The 20,178-nt window shown below is 52.0% G+C and overlaps 3 protein-coding genes across 11 annotated transcripts in view; 2 read left to right on the top strand and 1 right to left on the bottom strand.

The window, feature by feature from the left end:
- SCLY (selenocysteine lyase) lies at positions 1–5,543 on the top strand. Of its 5 annotated transcripts, none has more exons than XM_054834903.1 (13): positions 1–94; positions 602–690; positions 765–877; positions 987–1,087; positions 1,205–1,361; positions 1,716–1,843; positions 1,960–2,124; positions 2,265–2,371; positions 2,697–2,733; positions 3,114–3,197; positions 3,364–3,466; positions 3,573–3,648; positions 4,318–5,543. In XM_054834903.1, exons 2-13 carry the CDS (start codon positions 641–643, stop codon positions 4,475–4,477), a joined length of 1,281 nt encoding a protein of 426 aa, XP_054690878.1. In that variant the 5' UTR covers positions 1–94; positions 602–640; the 3' UTR covers positions 4,478–5,543. The 5 variants fall into 5 exon arrangements, 4 of the variants coding, with proteins under 4 accessions (XP_054690878.1, XP_054690875.1, XP_054690876.1 ...); XR_008578238.1 differs by lacking the exon at positions 1–94 and having other exon boundaries at positions 494–690; positions 4,318–5,148; positions 5,292–5,543; XM_054834900.1 differs by lacking the exon at positions 1–94 and having other exon boundaries at positions 494–690; positions 3,550–3,648.
- An 85-nt stretch (positions 5,544–5,628) lies between these two features.
- Positions 5,629–14,014, bottom strand: SLC35G2 (solute carrier family 35 member G2). Of its 5 annotated transcripts, none has more exons than XM_054834906.1 (4): positions 13,715–14,014; positions 13,045–13,141; positions 9,048–9,121; positions 5,629–7,888 (listed from the first exon to the last, which is right to left on the bottom strand). In XM_054834906.1, exon 4 carries the CDS (start codon positions 7,864–7,866, stop codon positions 6,631–6,633), a length of 1,236 nt encoding a protein of 411 aa, XP_054690881.1. In that variant the 5' UTR covers positions 7,867–7,888; positions 9,048–9,121; positions 13,045–13,141; positions 13,715–14,014; the 3' UTR covers positions 5,629–6,630. The 5 variants fall into 5 exon arrangements, with proteins under 5 accessions (XP_054690881.1, XP_054690882.1, XP_054690883.1 ...); XM_054834907.1 differs by lacking the exon at positions 13,045–13,141 and adding an exon at positions 8,843–8,950; XM_054834908.1 differs by lacking the exon at positions 13,715–14,014 and adding an exon at positions 8,843–8,950 and having other exon boundaries at positions 13,045–13,683.
- A 226-nt stretch (positions 14,015–14,240) lies between these two features.
- Positions 14,241–20,178, top strand: part of STAG1 (stromal antigen 1) — a 195,369-nt gene continuing 189,431 nt past the window's right edge. Inside the window, exon 1 of the mRNA XM_054836104.1 lies at positions 14,241–14,519. The gene's annotated coding sequence lies outside the window, so the exon portion shown is untranslated. The remainder of the gene's footprint in view (positions 14,520–20,178) is intronic.

Raw genomic sequence — 20,178 nt, 5'->3', positions numbered from 1 at the left:
AGTGCGCCCCGCCTCGCGCCTGCCCCTTCCGCCCGGCGCGGCGGTCACCGGCCGCGGGATTGGCCGCGCGGGGAGGAGAGAGCGGCGCGTGAGAGTGAGCGCGCGGCGGTGCCGCAGCCCCGACAACACACCCCCCCCCGCTCCCGCGCGCTGGCGGCCCTGGCGCCCCCTGGCGGGGGGGGAGGAAGGGTCCCGCGCGGACACCGGGCGGAGCCGATTGGTCGCGCCGCGGGGCGTGGGGGCCAATGGGAGACGCGCGGGCGCGGGTCCCCTGGCCAATGGGCAGGCGTAGTGCGGGCCGCGAGGATGACGGGAACTGATTGGACACTGCCCAGCCGGTGGGGAGCGGATTGGCGGGCGGGCGCCATGGCGGCGGGGAAGGGAGGGAGTTGATTGGCGGGTACTATGATTGTGGGGCAGGGGAGAAGGAGCTGATTGGTGAGTGCCGTGATGGGGGTGGGGGGAAGGAGAGAGATTGGTGGGCAGGGCGATGGTGGGGCAGGCAGGAGGGAGCTGATTGGTGGCGCCGTGGCAGTGGGGCAGGCAGGGCAGCGGCCCAGTCCTCGCCGGGCGCCCACACGATCGTGCCCCGTGGTGCCAGGGCGGCGGTGGCAGCGGGACCACAACGGTGACAGCAGCGATGGGCGCCGGGACGGAGCCGGCGGAGGCGCGGTGTGACGCGGCCGAGGGGTGAGGCCCTGCCCTGCCCCGGCCCCCCGCTCCGGCCCCCCCGGCGCCCCCTCACCCACCGCCCGCTCCCACAGGAGGGTCTACCTGGACCACAACGCCACCACCCCGCTGGCCCCCGAGGTGGCCCAGGCCGTGCGGGACGCCATGTGCCAGGCCTGGGGCAACCCCAGCAGCTCCCACCCTGCAGGTAGGGACGCGGGGGGCAGCTGTCGTGTCGGCTCCGCGCTGCGGCCGGGCCGGGCCGGGCCCCGTGGCCACGGGAGCCCATGGCGGAGCCGCCGGGTCTCATCCCGCAGGCAGGAAGGCGAAGGAGCTCATCGGCAGCGCCCGGGAGAGCCTGGCCAGGATGGTGGGAGGCCGGCCAGAGGACATCGTCTTTACCTCAGGGGGCACGGAGGTGGGAGCGGCCCCTGCCCGCCGCTTCGTCTCAACCAAGCGGCCGTGAGGAGGTGGGGACGAAGGGCACCGCGCTCCCGCTGGGTCTTCATGTTCCCCTCTGCCTTCCTCTCCTCAGGCAAACAACATGGTGATCCAAACCGCCTGCAGGCACTTCCGCGAAAGCCAGGCCGGGCCGGGGGACAGCCGGGGAGCGCCACACGTCGTGACATCGAGCGTGGAGCACGACTCCATCCGCCTGCCGCTGGAGCAGCTGGTGAAGGAGAACCTGGCGGGTGAGCGGCAGAGGGACCGCAGGGGACACGTTGGGGATGTCTGGCCGCAGACGGGGGTTTGCGAGGGGGGCTTTTCTCCACTGGCCTTTTTGCAGAGGAAGATGGGGACCCGCTTACTCTGTGATGTTCCCCTTTTCCCCCCCAAAGAGCAGTGACTCCCCACATGGTGCCCTCAGTCCCTCAGGCTGGGTGCGTTACCCCGTTGGCATCCAACGCCAGCCCCAAGAGCCCCTGTGCTCTCTGCCTGCGCGCCAGCTGCCTGCGCAGCTCTCCTGCCTGCTCAGCGGGGTGTGGGCAGCCCTGGGCGCTGTTGGGCTTCCCAGCAAACCTCAGGGCTTGTTTCTTGGCTTGCAGAAGCCACCTTTGTGGCTGTGTCCCCACAAAGCGGGCAGGCTGAGGCAGACGACGTCCTCGCTGCCATCCGACCAACCACCTGCCTGGTTTCCATCATGTTGGCCAATAACGAGACTGGGGTCATCATGGTGAGTCTGTGTGACGGTAGGGGGACAACTGGGACACGGCAGGGACAAAGCAAAAAGGTGTTTGATAAGGGGGAGCAGACGGTCCCTGGGACGCAGACCCTCTTCCTGCCTGCCAGCCTGTAACAGAGCTGAGCCAGCGCGTCCGTGCCCTCAATCAGCGGAGAGTGGCGGAGGGGCTGCCCAGGATCCTGGTGCACACAGACGCGGCACAAATGATCGGCAAGGGGCGTGTGGATGTGCAGGAGCTGGGGGTGGACTACCTCACCATCGTGGGACACAAGGTATGGCCCTGTTCACACGGCCCAGCCGCTGTTCACTCTCTAAGACATCTCTGTTGGGGTGCCAGGGAGACTTTTGGGTTACAGGAAAGGGGAGCCTGATGGTCTGTTCACAGGGTCGCCATGGCTTTTTCTCCCTGCAGTTCTACGGCCCACGGATTGGTGCGCTGTATGTGCGCGGCCCCGGCACCACCACCCCGCTGCACCCCATGCTCTTTGGAGGGGGACAGGAGAGGAATTTCCGGCCAGGGTAAGGTGGCTGGGTGGTGGCCTAGAGACCTGGGCCTTGGGCTGGTGGCCAAACGACATGTGGCTACTCAGCCTGAGCGGAGCTGGCAGCTCTGTCACCTGCTGGCCCTGGGGCGGGCAGCCCAGCGGGGGGAGATGGATTCCTGTGTGGGAGCTGCAGGAGCCTGGTGCGCAGGCTTTGTGGCAGGAGGAGCCACAGGGTGGAACTGTTCTGTTCCCAACCACCTCAGAAAGGGGTCCAGGACTCCCTACCAGCAGTGAGGGGTCCCAAAGTTGGGTTTTTGGTCCAGAGAAATGATAATGCACTGCTCCCTCTTCCCTTCCAGCACCGAGAACACCCCAATGATCGCTGGCCTCGGCCAGGTGAGTCAGTGATGGTCATGGGTGAGAGGTTCCCTGGGGGTGCTGCCTGGCAGAGCCAGCACGGGGACGGCCACCTGTGCTCCCTGTTCATTAGAAGTGACAAACCCGGGGTGCAGGAGGGCAGGCAAAATCCAGGGAAAGGAGATAGGGCTTTCTGGCACCAAAGGAGGTGCTTTGGAGCACTCACTGCAGGCTTTGCAGCCCTGGCAGCGGGCAGGACGCAGCTCACATGGCGCAAGGCACCGAGAGCCTGTCAGGGGCTGGTGGGGACCTGGCAATTGCAGAGGCTGTTCCCGGGCTGGACTCACGTGGCAGGGGCTGCGCACGGAGGGAGGTGTCGGAGGTTGCTGATGGAGCCTGTCTGGGTTTTCTCTCCTCAGGCTGCAGAGTTAGTGAGCAAGAACTGGGAGGCCTACGAGGCTCATATGCGGGGTGTTCGGGATTACCTGGAGGCCAGGCTGGAGGTGAGCAGACCTGGTTCCTGTTGGTCTCTCCCCTCTCGGGGGTCTCAGGCTGCACAGTGCGGGGCCTGGAGCCAGGGTGGGTATGTCCCTCTGGCCCTGCCACCTCCTCAGCAGGACAGAGCTGCTCACAAACCTAGAGTGGTTTTCAGCCCTCTGATTTCTCCAGGCCTCCTTTGGGAAGCAGAGGATCCACCTCAACAGCCACTTTACGGGTTCCAAGCGACTCTGCAACACCTCTAACTTCTCCATCCTGGGCCCAGGCCTTCAAGGTAGCTCTTACCCCACCACTGCTGCGTGATGGTGCCCACGGAGCCCAGCACCTGTCCCTTGGAGGGAGCTTGGGTGCTGGGAGACCTGTGCTTGCGTGTGCTGCAGGGCGAAGGGTGCTGTCTCGCTGCAAGACGCTTCTGGCCAGCGTTGGGGCTGCCTGCCACTCGGAGAAAGGGGATCGGTAAGCAGCCAGCTTTGCCAGACCCAGGGTGTCTTCTCCGAGGAGAGTGGATGGGAGGGAGGGAAATAGGACAGGAAAAGGGACCGTGGGTGGCTGTGGGCAGTGTTGCCTGGAGCAAAGAGGGTGCAGAGCTTTCCAGCGGGGCTGAAGGGATACGAAGGAGGTTATTGCAGGAGACGCAGCTGGAACACTTTGCTGCTGCTTGGAAGGGCTTTGTCCCTCCTGGCTTTGGTGACCCAGCTGAGCTTGGAAGTACGCTTCAGTGCCTGGCACTGCCAGAAAAGAGTTTGCCTTACGTCCGTGTGTGCCTGGCTCACCCGCTCAAGCCCAATTTGTGTCTCCACTGGGCTCCTTTGAGGGTGTGTGGGGACAGCAGGTGCTTTTGGCCTGGTCTAGAGCAATGCCCCATAGACATGGCAGGGCTGCCAACCCATGGGGACATGGTAGAGGTTCTTTCTTGGAGGGGAAGAGCCAGATCCACCATAAGGCAACGAGCCCAATGGGAACAGGTGCCTTTGGAAAGTGAGCAGGGCGCTGTGCAGGAGACAGGTTTGCCTGGAGTGCATCTGCAGATGTGCTCCCTCTTACAGCTCGGTGAAGCTTCCTGGTGATGCATGTGCTTCCTCAGCCTTTGAGTTAAACCTGCTTCCCCCCGTGTCTGCGTTTCAGGCCCTCCTCGATTCTGCTCAGCAGCGGGATCCCCTACGCCGTGGCACAGAACGCCTTGCGGCTGAGCGTGGGGCGAGACACCACCCGGGCAGACGTAGACCTGGTCGTGCAGGACCTTGTGCAGGCTGTGGCACAGCTGGACCAGGACCAAGCCCCGTAGCCCCCAGGAATCGCTCCCCAGCCGTCACCCAGGTTCTCAGGATGGGATTGTGCCCTGCTGGGCCCCCCGGGTGCTGGCTGCCCATGTCAGTTTGGGCTCAGGTTTTGGCAGGATGTTTTGCACCTGCTCCCGAAGTTGAACTGACCAGCCCGCAGCTTGTGATCGTGGATCAGATGTTAGGGAAGCGGAGGCTGGTGGTGGAAGGAAGTGGGATCATCCATTTCGGCAGCAATGCTCTCAGGTCTGCTTAGCTGTATCAGCTTGTGCTCAGAGGGATCACAGCGGGGCTGGCACGGCTCTGCAGCACGCGTGGCTTCAGCAGAGATGCTAGTGCAGGTGCTGGAGGCAGCAGGGAGCTGTGCTTAGGAGGGGGCTTTGCTGCTTTGGGGCTGGGGCAGCTCATCCAGAGCTTGCTCAGGACTCCCTCATCTCTGCTGCATGGTTCAGCCATCTGGGGAGTCTCGCTGTCGGGTGCTCCTTGCTTGCCGGCACGTACCCAGCTGGCTGCGTGCACGTTGGCATGATGGAGTCTCAAAGCTTGGCTCCCTCCAGAGCGTAACAGGCGTGGAAGCCTTAGGAGATGGAGCCTTTTGCCCTGGTTGCTTTCCACAAAGGAAGCTTTCCCACTGTCTTACCACTCAGAGGAGGAAAGGCCATCTGCCCCGAGGGAAGTGAGTTGAAGCACAGCAAGATGCTGGGCTGGGAACTGCCCTGCCTCTGCCAGGGCCCTAAGCTACCGAAGGGTTTTCTGGCTGGGAAGGTGTCGGGGCACTGCGCTGCATTACCTGCTCCCTTCCTCCTGTCCTTCCTACAGTGGGCAGAGCTCCTGTTGCCAGCTCCGCGTGTTCCCAAAGGAAACAGTTGTTGGGGCAGCTGTAACTGTGCCAGCACCCAAAGAAACCTGTCTCTCCTGCGTGGCTCAGGTGGTCACTCTCATCACTCAGGACACAAGTGTCACACGAATTAGGAGCGTTGCGGCTGGGCTGACTGATGTCGGGGAACCTGGTCTCCCTGGGTATTCATAGGAATAAAAGTGATTGCTGCTGCTGTGGCTTTTTCCCAAGTAAAATGTGTTTTCCATGGGGGAAGCTGGACTGGTTGGGGTCACCTGAGCGATGTCTTTTCCCTCAGAAAATGCTCATGTCCCAGAACAGAGGCACAGTCTGTGGGAAAGTGCTCGCTGGTCCTGGCTGGCACGGAGCCCTGGCCTTTCTCTTAACTAGCCATACATTAGCACGGCCAGGAATACTGTTTGGAACCATAAAACCCCGGGGCTTTTTATAAATCTAATTTCTAACTGAAGTGTTAGGACCCAACCACACTGACTTAAAGTCACTGGATGCCTGTCAGGCTGTTCAGCGTTACTGCCGCTGCTGACACCTCAACCTCAAATGCAGTCTTTTTCCTTTTTTTCCTCCCTTGCATAATAGTCAAAACCTGTTTTAGAAAAAGTGGTTCCATAGAAGGAATATTGCTCTGCTTCAGGGGTAGATCTTTTATCTATCATGGACCTTATAGTTCTCGGGGACCTTTCTTTCACAGCTGTGCCACAACTAGACATCCAGTTTTTGGGGTGCTCTTTCCCCCACAGGAGGTCTGGGCTTCCTGCATCAATTCAGACAGAAATTTAACCACAAAGCACAAAAAGCTTTACTGACTTATTCTTTATACACACGGGAAGCGCAAGTTTTAACCACAGAAATATTAGCATTACTTCATTTAGAATATCACAGCCAAAGCCTAACAAGCATCACAGAGGATAAGAACATTCTGGTTGACCATTTTAATGGTTTTACTGCTCATTTTCCTACTACCACACTGCACAGAAATGAGAGTCACTGGTGAATCCCTCTGTCTCTGTACTGCCTTACCCAGGGAAGGTGAGGAAGAACATGCCCACGACTTGGCCTGCACTTCTACACACCCCCGCTACGTGCTGGAGACAAATAGCCTTTTCTCATACAACAAAATGGCAGTGGTTGTATGCACTAGAACAAATTCACTTGTCAGGGACGTCTGGAAATACTAACATTGCTACATCACCTGTGAATTTAAACAGTAGAGGACCTGGCCACTATGCTAGAACACCACAGAGTTGAAATGCGTTACTTTCACATGGTCACATAGTCAGAATTGGATGGCAAAACCGCAGTTCATTTAATGGAAGAATCCACAATCTCCTGATAATCTTGTCTTCCTAAATTCTTCCAGGACAGTTTATAACACGCAAGGAAAAAAACGCTAACCAAAATAACCGCTCCCCCGACAAGATCATAAGTACCTGGGAAGATGCGCAACACAAGCAGCTGCAGGACCATGGCAATGACTATTTCCAGGTGCTGTACAGTGCTGACCAAAGCAGGGTGGAACTTGCTCAGGGCGTAGTAGACCCCGAGGAAGGCTGCCGTAGAGCACAGGCAGATGGCAAGGAGATAGCTCCAGGTCTCTCCATCCAGTGGGACAATTGGCTCTTGAAGTAGGAACATGGTGGACGCTCCCCATACCGTTCCCGTCCAGCTGAAGGTGAATAATGCCGTCCACATGCTGATGTTATCTTTGATTGACCTGTAGACTATCATGGAGAGAGCAGTGGTTAAGCCTGCCATGACGGTCATGGTGTAGCCAAAAGCTTCCTTCCAGGTGCTCAGCAAAGAGTTTTCTTCCTTAACAATGTTGGGGATCATGACCAGACAAACGCCAAACACGCTGCCAACTACAGTAATTATGTCTATGTAAGCCATTCCTTCATCTATGAGTAAAAAGGCCAAAATGGCACTGAAAACTGTAGTGGTAGCCCTCCACATAATGGTCCCGTTGCTGGGGGGAACTATAGAGAAGGAGGTATAAGCACAGGTAATAGAGATGACATTGCAGACCCCATAAAAGAAGAGCCGGAGCCTGTAGCCTTTGGGGCCAAAGGGAGGCTCGTGATAATAACACACAACAGTAACGGACAGCACCTGTAAGACCGAACGGATGAAAATTAACTCTAGGGATGGAACTTTGGAACGATCAGAAATTAATCTTGTAATCAGAGCCACACATCCATGAGCCATGGCAGATCCAAAAAGGACTACCCACGTTTTCCTCGACTGCAGTATATTTCCTTCAGGAAAATGCTGGGATTGCCCGATCTCATCAGGTTTTGGCAGTTGTGCTGGCTGATGCTTGGTGTCTATGGTACCAAAAAAGGTCTGTTCTCTCTTTTTCCCATCATTCAGTAGTCTTTTCTTGGGATTATCCTCCATAAACACTCCAGTATCTTCATTAACATCCTCATATCCCTCTTCCCCTGGCTGGGGATAATGAGAGGTATATTTCACTGTTACTGTGTTGGGATGAATTTTCACTCGCTTTTTGATTGGGTATTTTTGGGAAGATGTATCCATTTTCTCAGATAAATGTCCTGGTCTTAAGAAAAAAAAAAAAAAAAAGGAGATGCATTGTTATTTTTATTTAATGAATAGCAAGAGCTTCATGAGTATGTAAATAGTTTACAAGCTATTTTTATCAACCAAGTCCAAGCACCAGTAGACTGTTCTTGGTTTTGCTTTAATTTTCCTACTGAGTTACCTTTCTGAGAGGCCATTTGGATCTCCTTAAAAGCCAACTGTGGAACTTTAAATTTAGTCACTAGTTTTTGAAAATGACATATATCCTCATTATGTATAGTATGTATAACACATTCTAGTATATTCTTATTCTAATGAGAAAGTTCTCTTGCTAAGCTTTTTGGACAGTAAATACCCTGTAATTATGAATTATAGTTATTGTTAATTGCTCGCTAATGTTACAAGGTTTAGAAGAAATTTGGCTGGAGGACATGATCGCCTTGTTTCTAAACTGACAGAGAGCAACACAGGGAAGTAGGGAGAATCCCTGAGCAAGTCTGCATAGTTAGTATATGAATAAACAATACATTTTTGAGCAATACTTTGACAGTGTTAAAAATTTCTTCTTCTTTTCACATCCTTTCATTTCCAGTGATTGATTTAGCAACAGATTTATTCTTCAAATCTGATACTTTTTTTTTTAAAGGGGAAAATTTAGAAGGGCTGATCCAGACTACTAACCAGACCTGACCGTGGCAGACATTTAAAACCCATAGCAACAAAACCTCCACCCTTCTGTCTTCTATTGAAAGTCCATTTCATGCTACGCAAGTGGTGTGAGCTCTCCCCTCGGCACCCCTGATTTGTGCACACCGCTGTGACGCACGCAGCGCGGTATTGCATGTGTCACAACGGTGGCATCAGCCTCTGAAAACAAGAAAGCAATCCCTTCGTGCACCCAGCCTTCCCGCCCACAAACGCCTCGTGGTCTCTGCTGTCACGGATGCGTGCAGCCCGCCCACAGAGAGCCCACCTGTGGCCTTGATTCCCTCCAGCTCTCCGCTGAGCGTGCTATCGTTGTCCCCAGGCCCAGTGCGACAGCACGGGGATGTTACTGAGATTCCGCAGTGCCCTCCACCATCTGTGCAAAGAGCCCTTCCAAATGAAATGGCAACAGGAGAAACGCAACCTTCCCTGCCTTCTATTCGCCCCAGCAAATAAACACATGCAGACTTTACCTGCGACTGAGAGATTTGATCCCAAGCCAGAAGGGGAAAACGCCTCTTGGTCATCTACATCTTTGTCCGGGTGTCTAAACAGAAACAGTAGATGCTCTCAGATATCAAATAAAAAAGGTTACAATCATCTCAGCACAGAAAGTAATACCCAAGGGAGGCATGAAACATTCTGCTTGCTTTTCAAAGTTGAAAATTTGAGAAGCACTGGCAAGCCTTTGAGGCCATGCTCCTTGGGAACTGGCAACCCTGGTGCATCATTATGAGAAAAACACCACCACAAAACCCGAAACACTTTAGATGCAGAGAAAGCAATCAGTCATCTTGCCAAAACCATGCCTCAGCCATCTCTCAGAATTATTGATGGAACTAATCCAAGGAACAAGTGGTGGTTTTGTGAGTGTTTAAGGTTCCTACAGCTTAATAACTAGAAAATTCACCATCCCATGCCTGCTGTCCTGCCTTGCTAGCGCTGTGGAGGTGAGGATGCCCAGGAGGAGACATCCTCCTGACCCAGTCTTCCATCCCCAGGAGCCCAGCCCAGCCCTGCAAGCAGCAGCAGTTTGGTGTCAGCAGGGGATGGGTATGGACAATCCTTGTCCGCAGGGACACCGAAGCGCCACAGCAGGTGGGTCCTGAAGGTGCAAGACCACAACCGAGCGGACAATCAGGCTGAACAGCACAATGGTGGCTTGGCAGGGAGACCGCAGATCAAAGAGCAATGTAAAAGTGGGTGCAATAGCTCTTCACAGAAATACTTTAAAAATATCGTGGCCAGGTCCAGTCTTTGCATTTTCTCCATCCCTAATGTGTGACAGCCAAAAACTGCCTGTGTCTCCTGGCAAAAATAATTTACATAAGAATGAGACATTCTTCCTTTTCCCTCACAGGCTGAGTGTTTACTGCACCCCCTGCTCCACCCAAGCAAAGCTGCAGCCTACTTCTTGCAGGGAGAGTGAATCCCTGGTAGGGATCGGGATGAATGGGAGCGGGGAGAGGGGCTGGCACTGAGTCCCAGCTCTGGAGGGAGGCAGCAGCACCAGTTTGGACCTGCACAAATAAGTGAGGCATCCTGGGGCACCACCTCACTCTTGCTTTGGCAGACTACGCTCCCAGCCCTCAGATACCTCAGTTCCAGGGTCTGAGGACAAGAAACACCCTTGTCTATGCAGGGGACCTTGTGCTAGCACTCCTGTTCATGCTTCAGCTGCAAACGCATTTTCAGCAGAGCTCAACTGAAAAAACAAAGCATACCCAGTACGCCGCTAAATGGTGGAGGAGTGCTCCAGAGTGCCCATTAACGTACGGTTTAAATACTGCAAGAAACTTGAGAAGACACAGCTGAAATGCCAAGGAGAGTAAATAAAGAGGGTAAGAGCTGGGTATCAGCTGTACTAGCGGGCTTCAAACAACCCATCTAACATTTAAGAACACCCTACCAGAAATCTAGCCCAGTCTCACCTGCTACTTGCACTTTTTCTTCAAATAAGTTAATTTCTGAGTCTTGTAATACACAAATGCAAGACGCACTGAATGAGTCCAGGAAGGCAGCGATTTTCATGAACACAGCTTTTCTTACCTAGCATTTTCATTGTGTTATAAATTCACAATTCTGCCTTGCTGTCCCCACATCTTAAAAAAATTAAGATCTTCTGGACTTAAGGCACGATATATGGCTTGGGAATAAAATAAGTGGGAGGAAAAGATGACAAAAGGTGCACAACAGACATTATTATTAGAGTGACAGTGGATCTAGCCTGTATAAACTCAGTCATTTCACTAAGAAACAGCTGAGTACCTGCTGCAATTATCGGTTCATGAAAACAAACCCAAAATAACTGATTTTATTTTTTTTTTTTTACAATCAGCATACAATGGTACTTTTCTTGCATCCTTAGTTTAGATTACATTTTCTTCCAACAAATATAGAAAAGGGTATAGACGAGACAAAATGCAGTTGCAAATTTAGTACTGGACCTGTATAATGTATTCAGAGAGACCTCTCTGGAGGAAAACAATAGATCATGAGCACGTAGCTCAAAATGGCTGTCCTATACAGACGCCGTATTCCCTCCGGTATTCAGCACTAAGAATGCTAACAGTTGGAAGGTCTGGAAAGTGGAAGGGCAAACACATGAGAAATGAGAAAAGCAGGAGATGAGAAGTAACAAAGAACAAAAAAATAACAGGAGTGCTCAACCCAAAATGTAATTTTCTCTACTAAATACTGAGTATATGACAAATATTACGCCAACTCTCCCACAATACATTTATTTGTACTCCTTGGTGACCTTGCTTTTCTTAACCAGTGAGAATTTCAATGGAGACTGAGATTAGTGCATATCACAAATCCATTATGTTTGTCCCAGACACAAATTTAAAACAAACAGAAATCAGCACAGCCTATGCAAAAAACTTGCCACTTCTCTTTCTGCTAGTGCCTTTTATGGAGATCACATGAAGTTTTAATTTTTCTTTATATCTGGAAACATAAAATTGTTTATTTGCATTTTCTATGAAAAACATAATTTGATTTTGATTCAAGTTTAATACAAAGCTGAACATTAATCACTATGCTAAATTCTCATGTTATATAACAAAACAGACATTCCCAATTCAAACGACAACCTGGGACACCCATTTAAATTAGCAGCTCATGGAAATCACTGATTGTCAAAGTGTGAACCCCGTTTTCCCTGTGGGTGAACAAATAACCACAATGGATTCAATAAATGTCACAAGTCATTAATGGAATATACACCATGATGTCTTTTAAAAGAAAAAAACCCCCAACATTCTCCCCCCCCCCCCCCCCAATCACTACACATATGCCGATTCACAAGGTAGAAATAGGTGATTATATGTCACTTGACTACTGGGGGCTGGGAGGCTGCGCTCTCCTTGCCATGCCTGAAGGAATTAAGGCTTTGAGGTCTGACTGGTGATTCTAACCACCAATTTTCAAGAAAGTCTCAGAAAAATACTCTCATCTTCTGCAATATCGGTCAAAATCAATCAGCTGACGGAAATGCTATCCCCGTACTCTGAAAGGCAAGGCCTCGCAGGGATGGTCCTTTGCCTCTTCTGTGGAAAACCCCCTGAATCCTGACTAGGTTAGACTGAGATTACCAGAGGGCTGTAAGTAAACTCTACAAATTTCCCCTGAATATTATACATACGAAAGACCTGCTCCATCCCCACAAATCCATGTAACTGACTGAACTTGTGCCACCTTCACTAAGCACTTCCATGCACAGTGCACTGACTTCTCACAACGCAGGATTTTTTTGATTTCTTATCAGATGCAGGAAAACCTAAATTCCTGTTTCAGCATCCTCTCTGTTAAACCACCTTAACCTTGCTGGAGATCGTTCGGTGCCTGATAGTTCAGGCAACTGCACATGCCAAGGGACCTGTGCTCATGTGATGTCTGACCAGTGTAACACAACGTGAACCAAGGGGGAAGAAAAGGCAACATAAGGTGCAGAGCAGGCAATTAAATGTTGGCATCACTGGAACAGCCTACATTTCTGCTATGCTTTCAAACTATTTGATAAGGTGCACGCTGGATAATCGGAGTACCTTTATCTTTTTAGCCAGATGGCCTGGTTTATTAAAAAATATATGCAAAGAAACTCAAGTTTTTATTAAAATTTAATGAATAATAAAAGGTATTTAAGAAAATGAAAGAGCAATTATATGAGAGGAGTTTTTAGTACTTAAGCATAAGAGCAAACACTGTTCACAAACCAACAAACCGGTATCCCGTGTCTTCAAATTGAGTCACGTCCAACAGCACTGCCTAAGGGAAGAGCCAGCACACCCTTCACAGAATTCAAATATAAGCCCTGCACTTAAGCCCCACAAATTGTCAGTACATTCCTGATAATATTTTGCTACCCCAGAAACAATCCATATTTGTGCTAGCTCGCTAAAGCTGCCACACGCGATTTCAATGAGATTATATGTGACACCTTTAATTTCCCCTGCTTTCACTAACCTGTTGTCTTGCTGTACATGGGCTCCAAGTGTGTCCGGTTCCATGAAAAAATATTCTCTAATTTCTGCATTCACGTCTGTTGCCCGCTGCAACTGCTCTGCAGCAGCAATACTTGCATTAAGTGACTTTGGAAGAAGAGCCACTTTACCAGCAAACTTCTCATTCCAAAAACCCTAATCTGAACAAACTGCAATTCCAGGCACGGGGGAAAGAACCGAGAATACATCGACACTTAAATACAGTCTCTTACAGCATAAGAAAATAGTTTGGCTAGATATAAGAAAGGCCTTAAATGGTACATTACAACGGGCTGAAACAGAGCGCAAGACGGCACATTCAGGTTTACTGGAACAGATTACAGGTTAAGCTTTATTTGCGATGGCAGCTATCACGTTTGCACCACCAAGGAGAGGATACCTAGCAGAGGAAGGAGGGCATCTCGAGTGAGAACACAGGCAGCAGGTTCAGTAAAGGCTTAAAAAAACCCAAAAACCTAAGAGCGAGCAGCAGCTCCACGCCGTGGCCAGGGCCGGTCTGGCGTCTCGGCTAGGAGGGAGGCGGACGAGGGGCTGCTGCCGCTCGGGCTCCTTCCCCGCCAGGCCCTTCCCTCGCCGCCGGCTCTGCAGCCCCCCGGTGCGAGACTCGCCCGTTCCTACTCCGAAACACTTACCGCTGCCGAAACACCCGCCCGGCGCCGCTGCCTCAGGCCGCCGCGCCCTCAGCGGCCGCTCCCCACCTCTCCCATGCCGGGAGGCCCCCGGCCCCCCTCAGCCTACGGGCCGCATCGCCGCGCCCCCCGGCCCAGACGAGCCGCCGAGGAGACGCCGACCCCTCCGGCGCCCGAGCGGGCGCGCAGGCAGAGCCGCGACCGCCGGCTAGAAAGACGCTCCAGCCCACCCCGGGGCCGCGCCCCCGCTGCCTCACGGAGCCCGGGACCGCCCCCCCCGGCCCAGGCCCTGCCTGCCCTTCTGTCGCGACAGACGCCCGCCTAAACGCGCGCCCCCCCCCCCCCAGCGGTTTCCTGTCACCCTGGCGACGCCCCGCCCCCTCGGTAGCCGCGCTAACGGCCGCCTTCCGTCTCGCGGCCGCGCGCGGATAGCCGCGACGAGGCGCATGCGCGGCGTTTTCGCGCGAAAGACGTTTGCGGCGCCCGCGTGCCGCCCGCCGGGCGGGGCCGCCCCGACCTGCGGCGCCCCCCGCTTCCCCCCTCCCCGCTTCCCCGCGCGGCGGCGGGTCGCGCGGGCAGTGGCGGCGCGCGGGCGCCAGGGGGCGCTGGGGGTCCGGCGCGCGGCGGCGGCTGCGCCATTGGCGGGTCGGAAATGCCGCCAGATGGCGGTTTAGGATTGCGGCTCCGGTGAGCGCGGCCCCCGCCAGCGCCGCCGCCCCGGCCCCGGCCCGCACCCGCCCGGACCCCGCACGCCAGCCGCTCCGCAGGCTCCCGGGGTGCCGCCCGACCCGGCGCGGAGCGGCCCGAGGTGAGCGGGGCGCGGGGGAGGGAGGGCGCTGAGGCGCCGATCCAAGATGGAGGCGCGAGGGGCGGGGGCAGCGGGCCGGGGCCGCTCGCTCGCTCGCTCGGTCTCCGCGGCGGCCGGGCCGGGAGCGGGCGCTGCCCGTGCGAGGAGAGAGGAGAAGGGGAGGGGAGGGAAGAGGAGGCGGCGCGGGGCGGGGCGGCTCCTGCCGGAGCAACGGGTCCCCCGGGCGCGGCGCTCTTCGCCGCCATCTCATTGTCCCCGCCGGGGCTGCCGGGGGCGCCGGGCCGAGCTCGGCGGCCTCTCCCGCTGCCGGGCCTGCGCCCCGCTCCGGGCGGCGGCGGCGGCGCTCCCGCTGCGCGGCCCAGGGCCGCGAGGGCGGGGGCGGCCCGGGCGGCGGCGGGGGATGCTCGGGCGGAGCGGGGGTGGCGCTTCCGCCGCGCGGGGCACGGTGGCGGCGGCCCCCGGCTGGCCTGGGAGGCGGCGGCGGAGTTGGTGCCGTGGCCGCGGGGAGGGAAAGTTGCGGGAGCTGGTGGGCTGCCCGGTTCGGCCCGGCCCGGCCCGACCCGCCACCTGAGCCAGGCCCGGGGGAGGGCGGCGGGAGCGCCCGGGCCGCCCCAGCGCCGCCGGCGTCTGGCTGGCGTCCAGGCGGGACAGGCGGGGTTGGGGGGGGGGGCGGCACAAACCGGGGGCGGTGTGGGGCTGGGACACCCTCCCCCGGGCCGCTGCTCCTGTTGCTTATCCCCAAGTTGTTAGTGCGGTGGCACCGGGGCGAGGGGATGGCGGGCAGCGTCGGGCAGGCTGCCCGGCATGGGGGCGAGAGGCCGCTCCTTGGCTTGCGAAGGGGGCACGGATCCGTGCCATGTAGCGGTGGTGTCTCCTTCACCTTTGGGGTGGGAGAAGCAGTGGTTGGACCGTCCGGTTCCCGAACCGGAGCTGGGAACCGTGGCTCCGGGGAGAAGCCAAATGTAGGCGATGCCCTCCGACCGGTGCTGGGAGGTGGGAAGAGGCAGAACCACCAAGCTGGGGGCCCTGAGCTGTTGGACAGCAAAAATAGCAAGGGTTGTGCTTGGCAGGGAGGAAGGCTTCTGCGATGGGTGCTGGTGACTTGGTGACTGGCCTGTGCTGGGAAGCGGTGGGCAGCCGCACTGGGCTTTCTGTGTGTTCCTGGGGTGGAGCGGGGAGTGTTGAGCGGTGGTTGGGATGAAGCGTGACTTGGGAGAAAGAAGATAGTATCCATAGAGCAACTTAAAGGGATGTGACTGCCAATATCAATGTCAGAAAACTTAGTTTTTGGTAAGACCGTGTGAGTTTAATTAAACTAAATTGAGCTGCTTTATAAGTATTGATTTTTTTCAGTTGCGTTCCACACGATTTTGTGGTACTCCTAGCTCTGTAGAGTTAGTCTAGTAATAGTGTTTCTTAAGTTGTTGAGGAATGAAAAGCCTTCTCTAGATCATACCACTAACGCAACTGTTCCGAAATTGTGGCCTGTGTTTGGTGTGATGGATGACATTAATCTCTAGATTCAGACATTTTAAGACTTGCTTAACTTTTCCATGTCATTACACTAGTGGTAGGGGTGGTATGGGAGAAGGATTAGTCCAGGTTTTCTGGATCCAAAGCAGTTTTGCATTGTCTAGTGAGGTTTTTTGTTCATCCATAGATAGCAAGGTCATTCAACAAGCATTTCTACAGTATAATCCATCAAGGAGCTTGAAGAAATCACTGGACCACAAGGCTATATATACCTTGTCTGTCGAAAGGTGTCCTGACTATGGGAAGAAGTTCTTCCTTTTATGAAACTAGAGGCCAGTTTATTCTTTCTTTCTGACTCAGCTGTGATGATTTTTTTGGTGGACAGCCTGAGAAAGCACACGTAGTGGGTGCAGAGGTTTTTGAAATGGCAAGCTCGTCCATGATGCAGCAGGATTTCCTGGTGACCAGGAGTGGAGGGGCTAGCTCCAGAGTTATGATTAATCCGCTAGGACGTAATTTTTACTGGCTGCTCAACACAGAGTGTTCAGTTGAAATTCTCGGTTGCTGCTGCTGACGGACACGCTTGTGGATTTACAGCAGTTGGAGGGGGTAGTGGAAAATGGTACTTTTCTGAAGCTGAATGAACAGCTAGTGACAGTTCTGGAGGTCCAGAGCACCTCTTCTACAACCCCTATATTTATGGACAGGAGCACCTGGCGGTTGGCAGCTCATGGTCTCTGGTGGTTCCTAACATTTTACAAATGTGCTGAAGTTGATAAGGACACTATGAGAGACAGGATTTTGTGGCCAAATGTCCACAGACAATATGCTGTGGATGGAAGCTGTAAGGGCAGCTGAAACCCTGATGTTAGAGCTTTGTGATTGGGGTCTCCAAGCTTTTCAGTGACTGGCTCTGCCCACAGCCTGCCCTTCGTATTGTGCAAATGTTTACATGACGTCTACTGAAACTGCAGTGCACCTTTTGATAGTTGAGAAGGTTTACGAACATGAAATGATGCATTGACAAAATGAGTTACCAGAGATGCTCAGAAACTCAACAAGTGAATATTTTTGATTTGAAAGAACACTTTCCTAAAAAAGAACGTGTACCTCAAGTATGCACTAGTGACTTTGGATTCTTTCCTTTCTTTCCCTTTGTTGCAAAGATTTGCCCTGCTATAAAGTGGCTAAATATTGGTGTATTAAATATCATTTTAGTAGGCAAGCGATCCCATAGAAGTGTAAGGATGCAGTGGGAGAGAAATGCTTAATTGTGATGACTTTCTAAGAAAAGTCCTTTAACTGGGATAAAGACACGTCTTTATAGTAACATTTGTGAATTGTTTTCTGGTAAAATGCACAAAAGAGACTCGAACATCCTGCTGAAAATTCGAAAGCGCTAGTTCTGTAGTTAACACAAGACATACTGAAAGCAGCAAACTTGTCGTCTTGTCCACTTAAGTTGTGCAGGAACGTTAAAGACTAAATTTGCATGCCGTGCTATTGCATGGGTGGTTGGCCTCTTGGAGATGTGGCTCTCCCCATTCTGTGCCTTGAGGTGCCCAAGTGTTGGGGTGAGGCTCTGGCTTCTGGTGCTTGGAGTCAAAACCAGAAGGTGATGCTGAAGTCTGGTGCCAAGATAAGGATGCACCTTATCTAAATCTGATGTACTGGCTTCAGGACTTAAAATGCTAACCAAAATCTGTAAGAATCTTCATGCGTTTTTAAGGTTTTGAGGTTTACTTGTAGTCACTCAAATTTATCACATGGAGCTCTGAAACTCTCCCATTGCAGATTGCCATCTCCTCTTGCTTGCAGTGCCACTGTGTTTGCTCATTTGGCTAAAAATAGAAAGGAGTAGAGTTGGTTTTCTTTCTTGGAAGAGGAAGAGAAAGCCTACAAAATTTGAGTTCACTCACAGATAATTATTTCGTCCTTTCTGTTCAGGACATGTAGAGATATGCTTTATTCTTAGCAATATTTTGCTTTTCCAAACTGATTTAACTTTGTTGGTTTGGATGTTGAATATGTGATCAGAGTGCAAAGACATACTTCATTCTTCCTCTAGAAAATAAGGGGTTGAGACAACATTATTATGACCCTCTGTTGCAACTTTTTAGTCTGAAAATATGCTTCCAAAACCAAATGTTGTTTTGGGAAGGTTCACACTAATTTTTTTTAAGGTAGACACCGCCTTCAGCTGGCTGAAAGAGCTGAAGAGAAGGAGCTGCAGTGGGAATCTTTTTAGTTCTGATTTTGTAGCTCCTTGCAAATGTCCTGTTGAATGTGTGAATGTAGGTAATGATTTCACCACTCAACAACTTGTATGTGTCATTTGTGAGAGAATACCCAGTAACTCAGGTGGTTTCGCTAACGTTAGAAGGAACTATGCTTCTGGTTTTGATAGTTTTGCAACATTTCCTCATTTGTATCTCTGCAGTCATTTTAGTATTGTGGAAAATGTTTTTTAATAATAACAGTATGCTTGAGAGAGCAGGATGCCTTGGACAATAGATTCATAAGTGTTTTCTGCTGAGCCCAAACTGTATCACGTGTATCCTGTTTTGAACTGTAGGTTCAATGTAAACTTGGTAACTCTGCTTTTATATTACACAATCTCAAAGCCACCTTTCTTTGGAAGAAAACGCCCATTTATAAATATGTGTAATTCTGTATTTGGTACAAATGGTGCAAATGCAAGGTTTTTCATCCCTTCAGGCACCTGACTTTGGTATGTGCTGCTCTCTGTGTACCCAAAGATGGAGAGATGATGCTCAAAGATGATTATGATGCTAGTCCTGCCCAGGGTAGATTTGTAGTCTCAGTCTTAAAATATGCAAAAAGCCATCGTTTGCACAACATCGTTTGGTGGGACAGACCTCTCAGCCACAGTTGCCAGCATTATTAGAAACAAGAGCTTGATGTGGGAGTGTATTCTGAGTTGCAGTCACACAGTTATTAATCATTTATTGCAGAATTAAGAGCAAGAGGTTGAATTGTTAAGCCTGTCCTCCCTCAACTGAAAGGCAAGTTGTTTCAGGTGGTTCCCAAAAGTAATGCTTTACTAGAAAGCAGCATGAGGCAACATCTAGCCAACTGTGTTCTTTGCTGTGCAGGATTTCAGTGGAATATGTGCTATTTATTCTATAAATAAATCTAAGGAGTCTATATTCTGTAACTCTCCATATAGCAGACTTGTATTATATTGACAGATTAGCTGAGTGAAAACAGTGTTGACAGATTGTTCAGCTCATAGGAAAAAAAAAATTTTTTTTGTAGAGTTACATAGGGATAGACTTGTCTGTCAGAAATGTTTCTAAATGTCAAATATTTTTCTACAATAAAATAATAAAAATCAAAAGAATTCATATTGTATGCATTTATTTTATATGCTAGAGCATAGCATGTGGTGGTGTTTTTTGAAACTAAAATGAAATGACAAGCTGAGAATCTGTTTGCTTTCCCCATGTGAGGGTTTCTCTATCCTTTTCAGGGTTAGAATCCCCAAGGACCAGGAAGATACCAATGTGTTAGTGTTTATAAGTGGGACATAAAGCTTCATTTGCAAGTGGGTAACAAATTCCATCTTAAATGAGGGATAAATACACCAGTTTTGTATTGTTAATTCCTGAGATCTGTTTACCAGGACCACAAGAGCTTGTTCCTGCCAGTGGAATTGCACAAGATGGTTAGGCTGATCTGCCAGCCTGCCACAGCTGAGAAAGGAATCTCTTTCTCCACAGCTGCATAGTTCTTCCATTTCCTTTCTGCTAGGGCTGCTGCTGGCTTTGACCTTTCCTTGAGCTAGTGGAATTCCCTACCTGGCAAAACCCAACTGCTTGGGAGGGGTATTTTTCTGCCAGGTGAATGAATTGAATCAGACCACCAGAGTAAGATGTTGCTAGAGGTCATGCAAGGTCAGTGGCAAGAATATTATTCTTTTGAAAAATGGTTCTGGTGATCAAGACCTTTGCTTCTTCGGATGGGAGATTCAGATTGACTCAGCTGTGTGCGCTTGCCCTGGGTGGCAGTGTTCAGTGTGGAGCCCATCACTGTGTGTATAAAGTTGGGGTTCCTGTGGGTAGCTCTTACATTTACTGAATTACCTCTGCCAGCTTTGCTGTCTGTTGCCTGTGTTCGTTCTTCTGTTCTTTGTGGAATAACTTGATGTCATCAGCAAATTGTT

Source organism: Grus americana, chromosome 9 (assembly GCF_028858705.1).
Source record: "Grus americana isolate bGruAme1 chromosome 9, bGruAme1.mat, whole genome shotgun sequence".
NCBI classification, from domain to species: Eukaryota; Metazoa; Chordata; class Aves; order Gruiformes; family Gruidae; genus Grus; species Grus americana.
The sequence above is the reverse complement of the archived record's forward strand: the minus strand, read 5'-3'. Positions and strand labels throughout refer to the sequence as shown.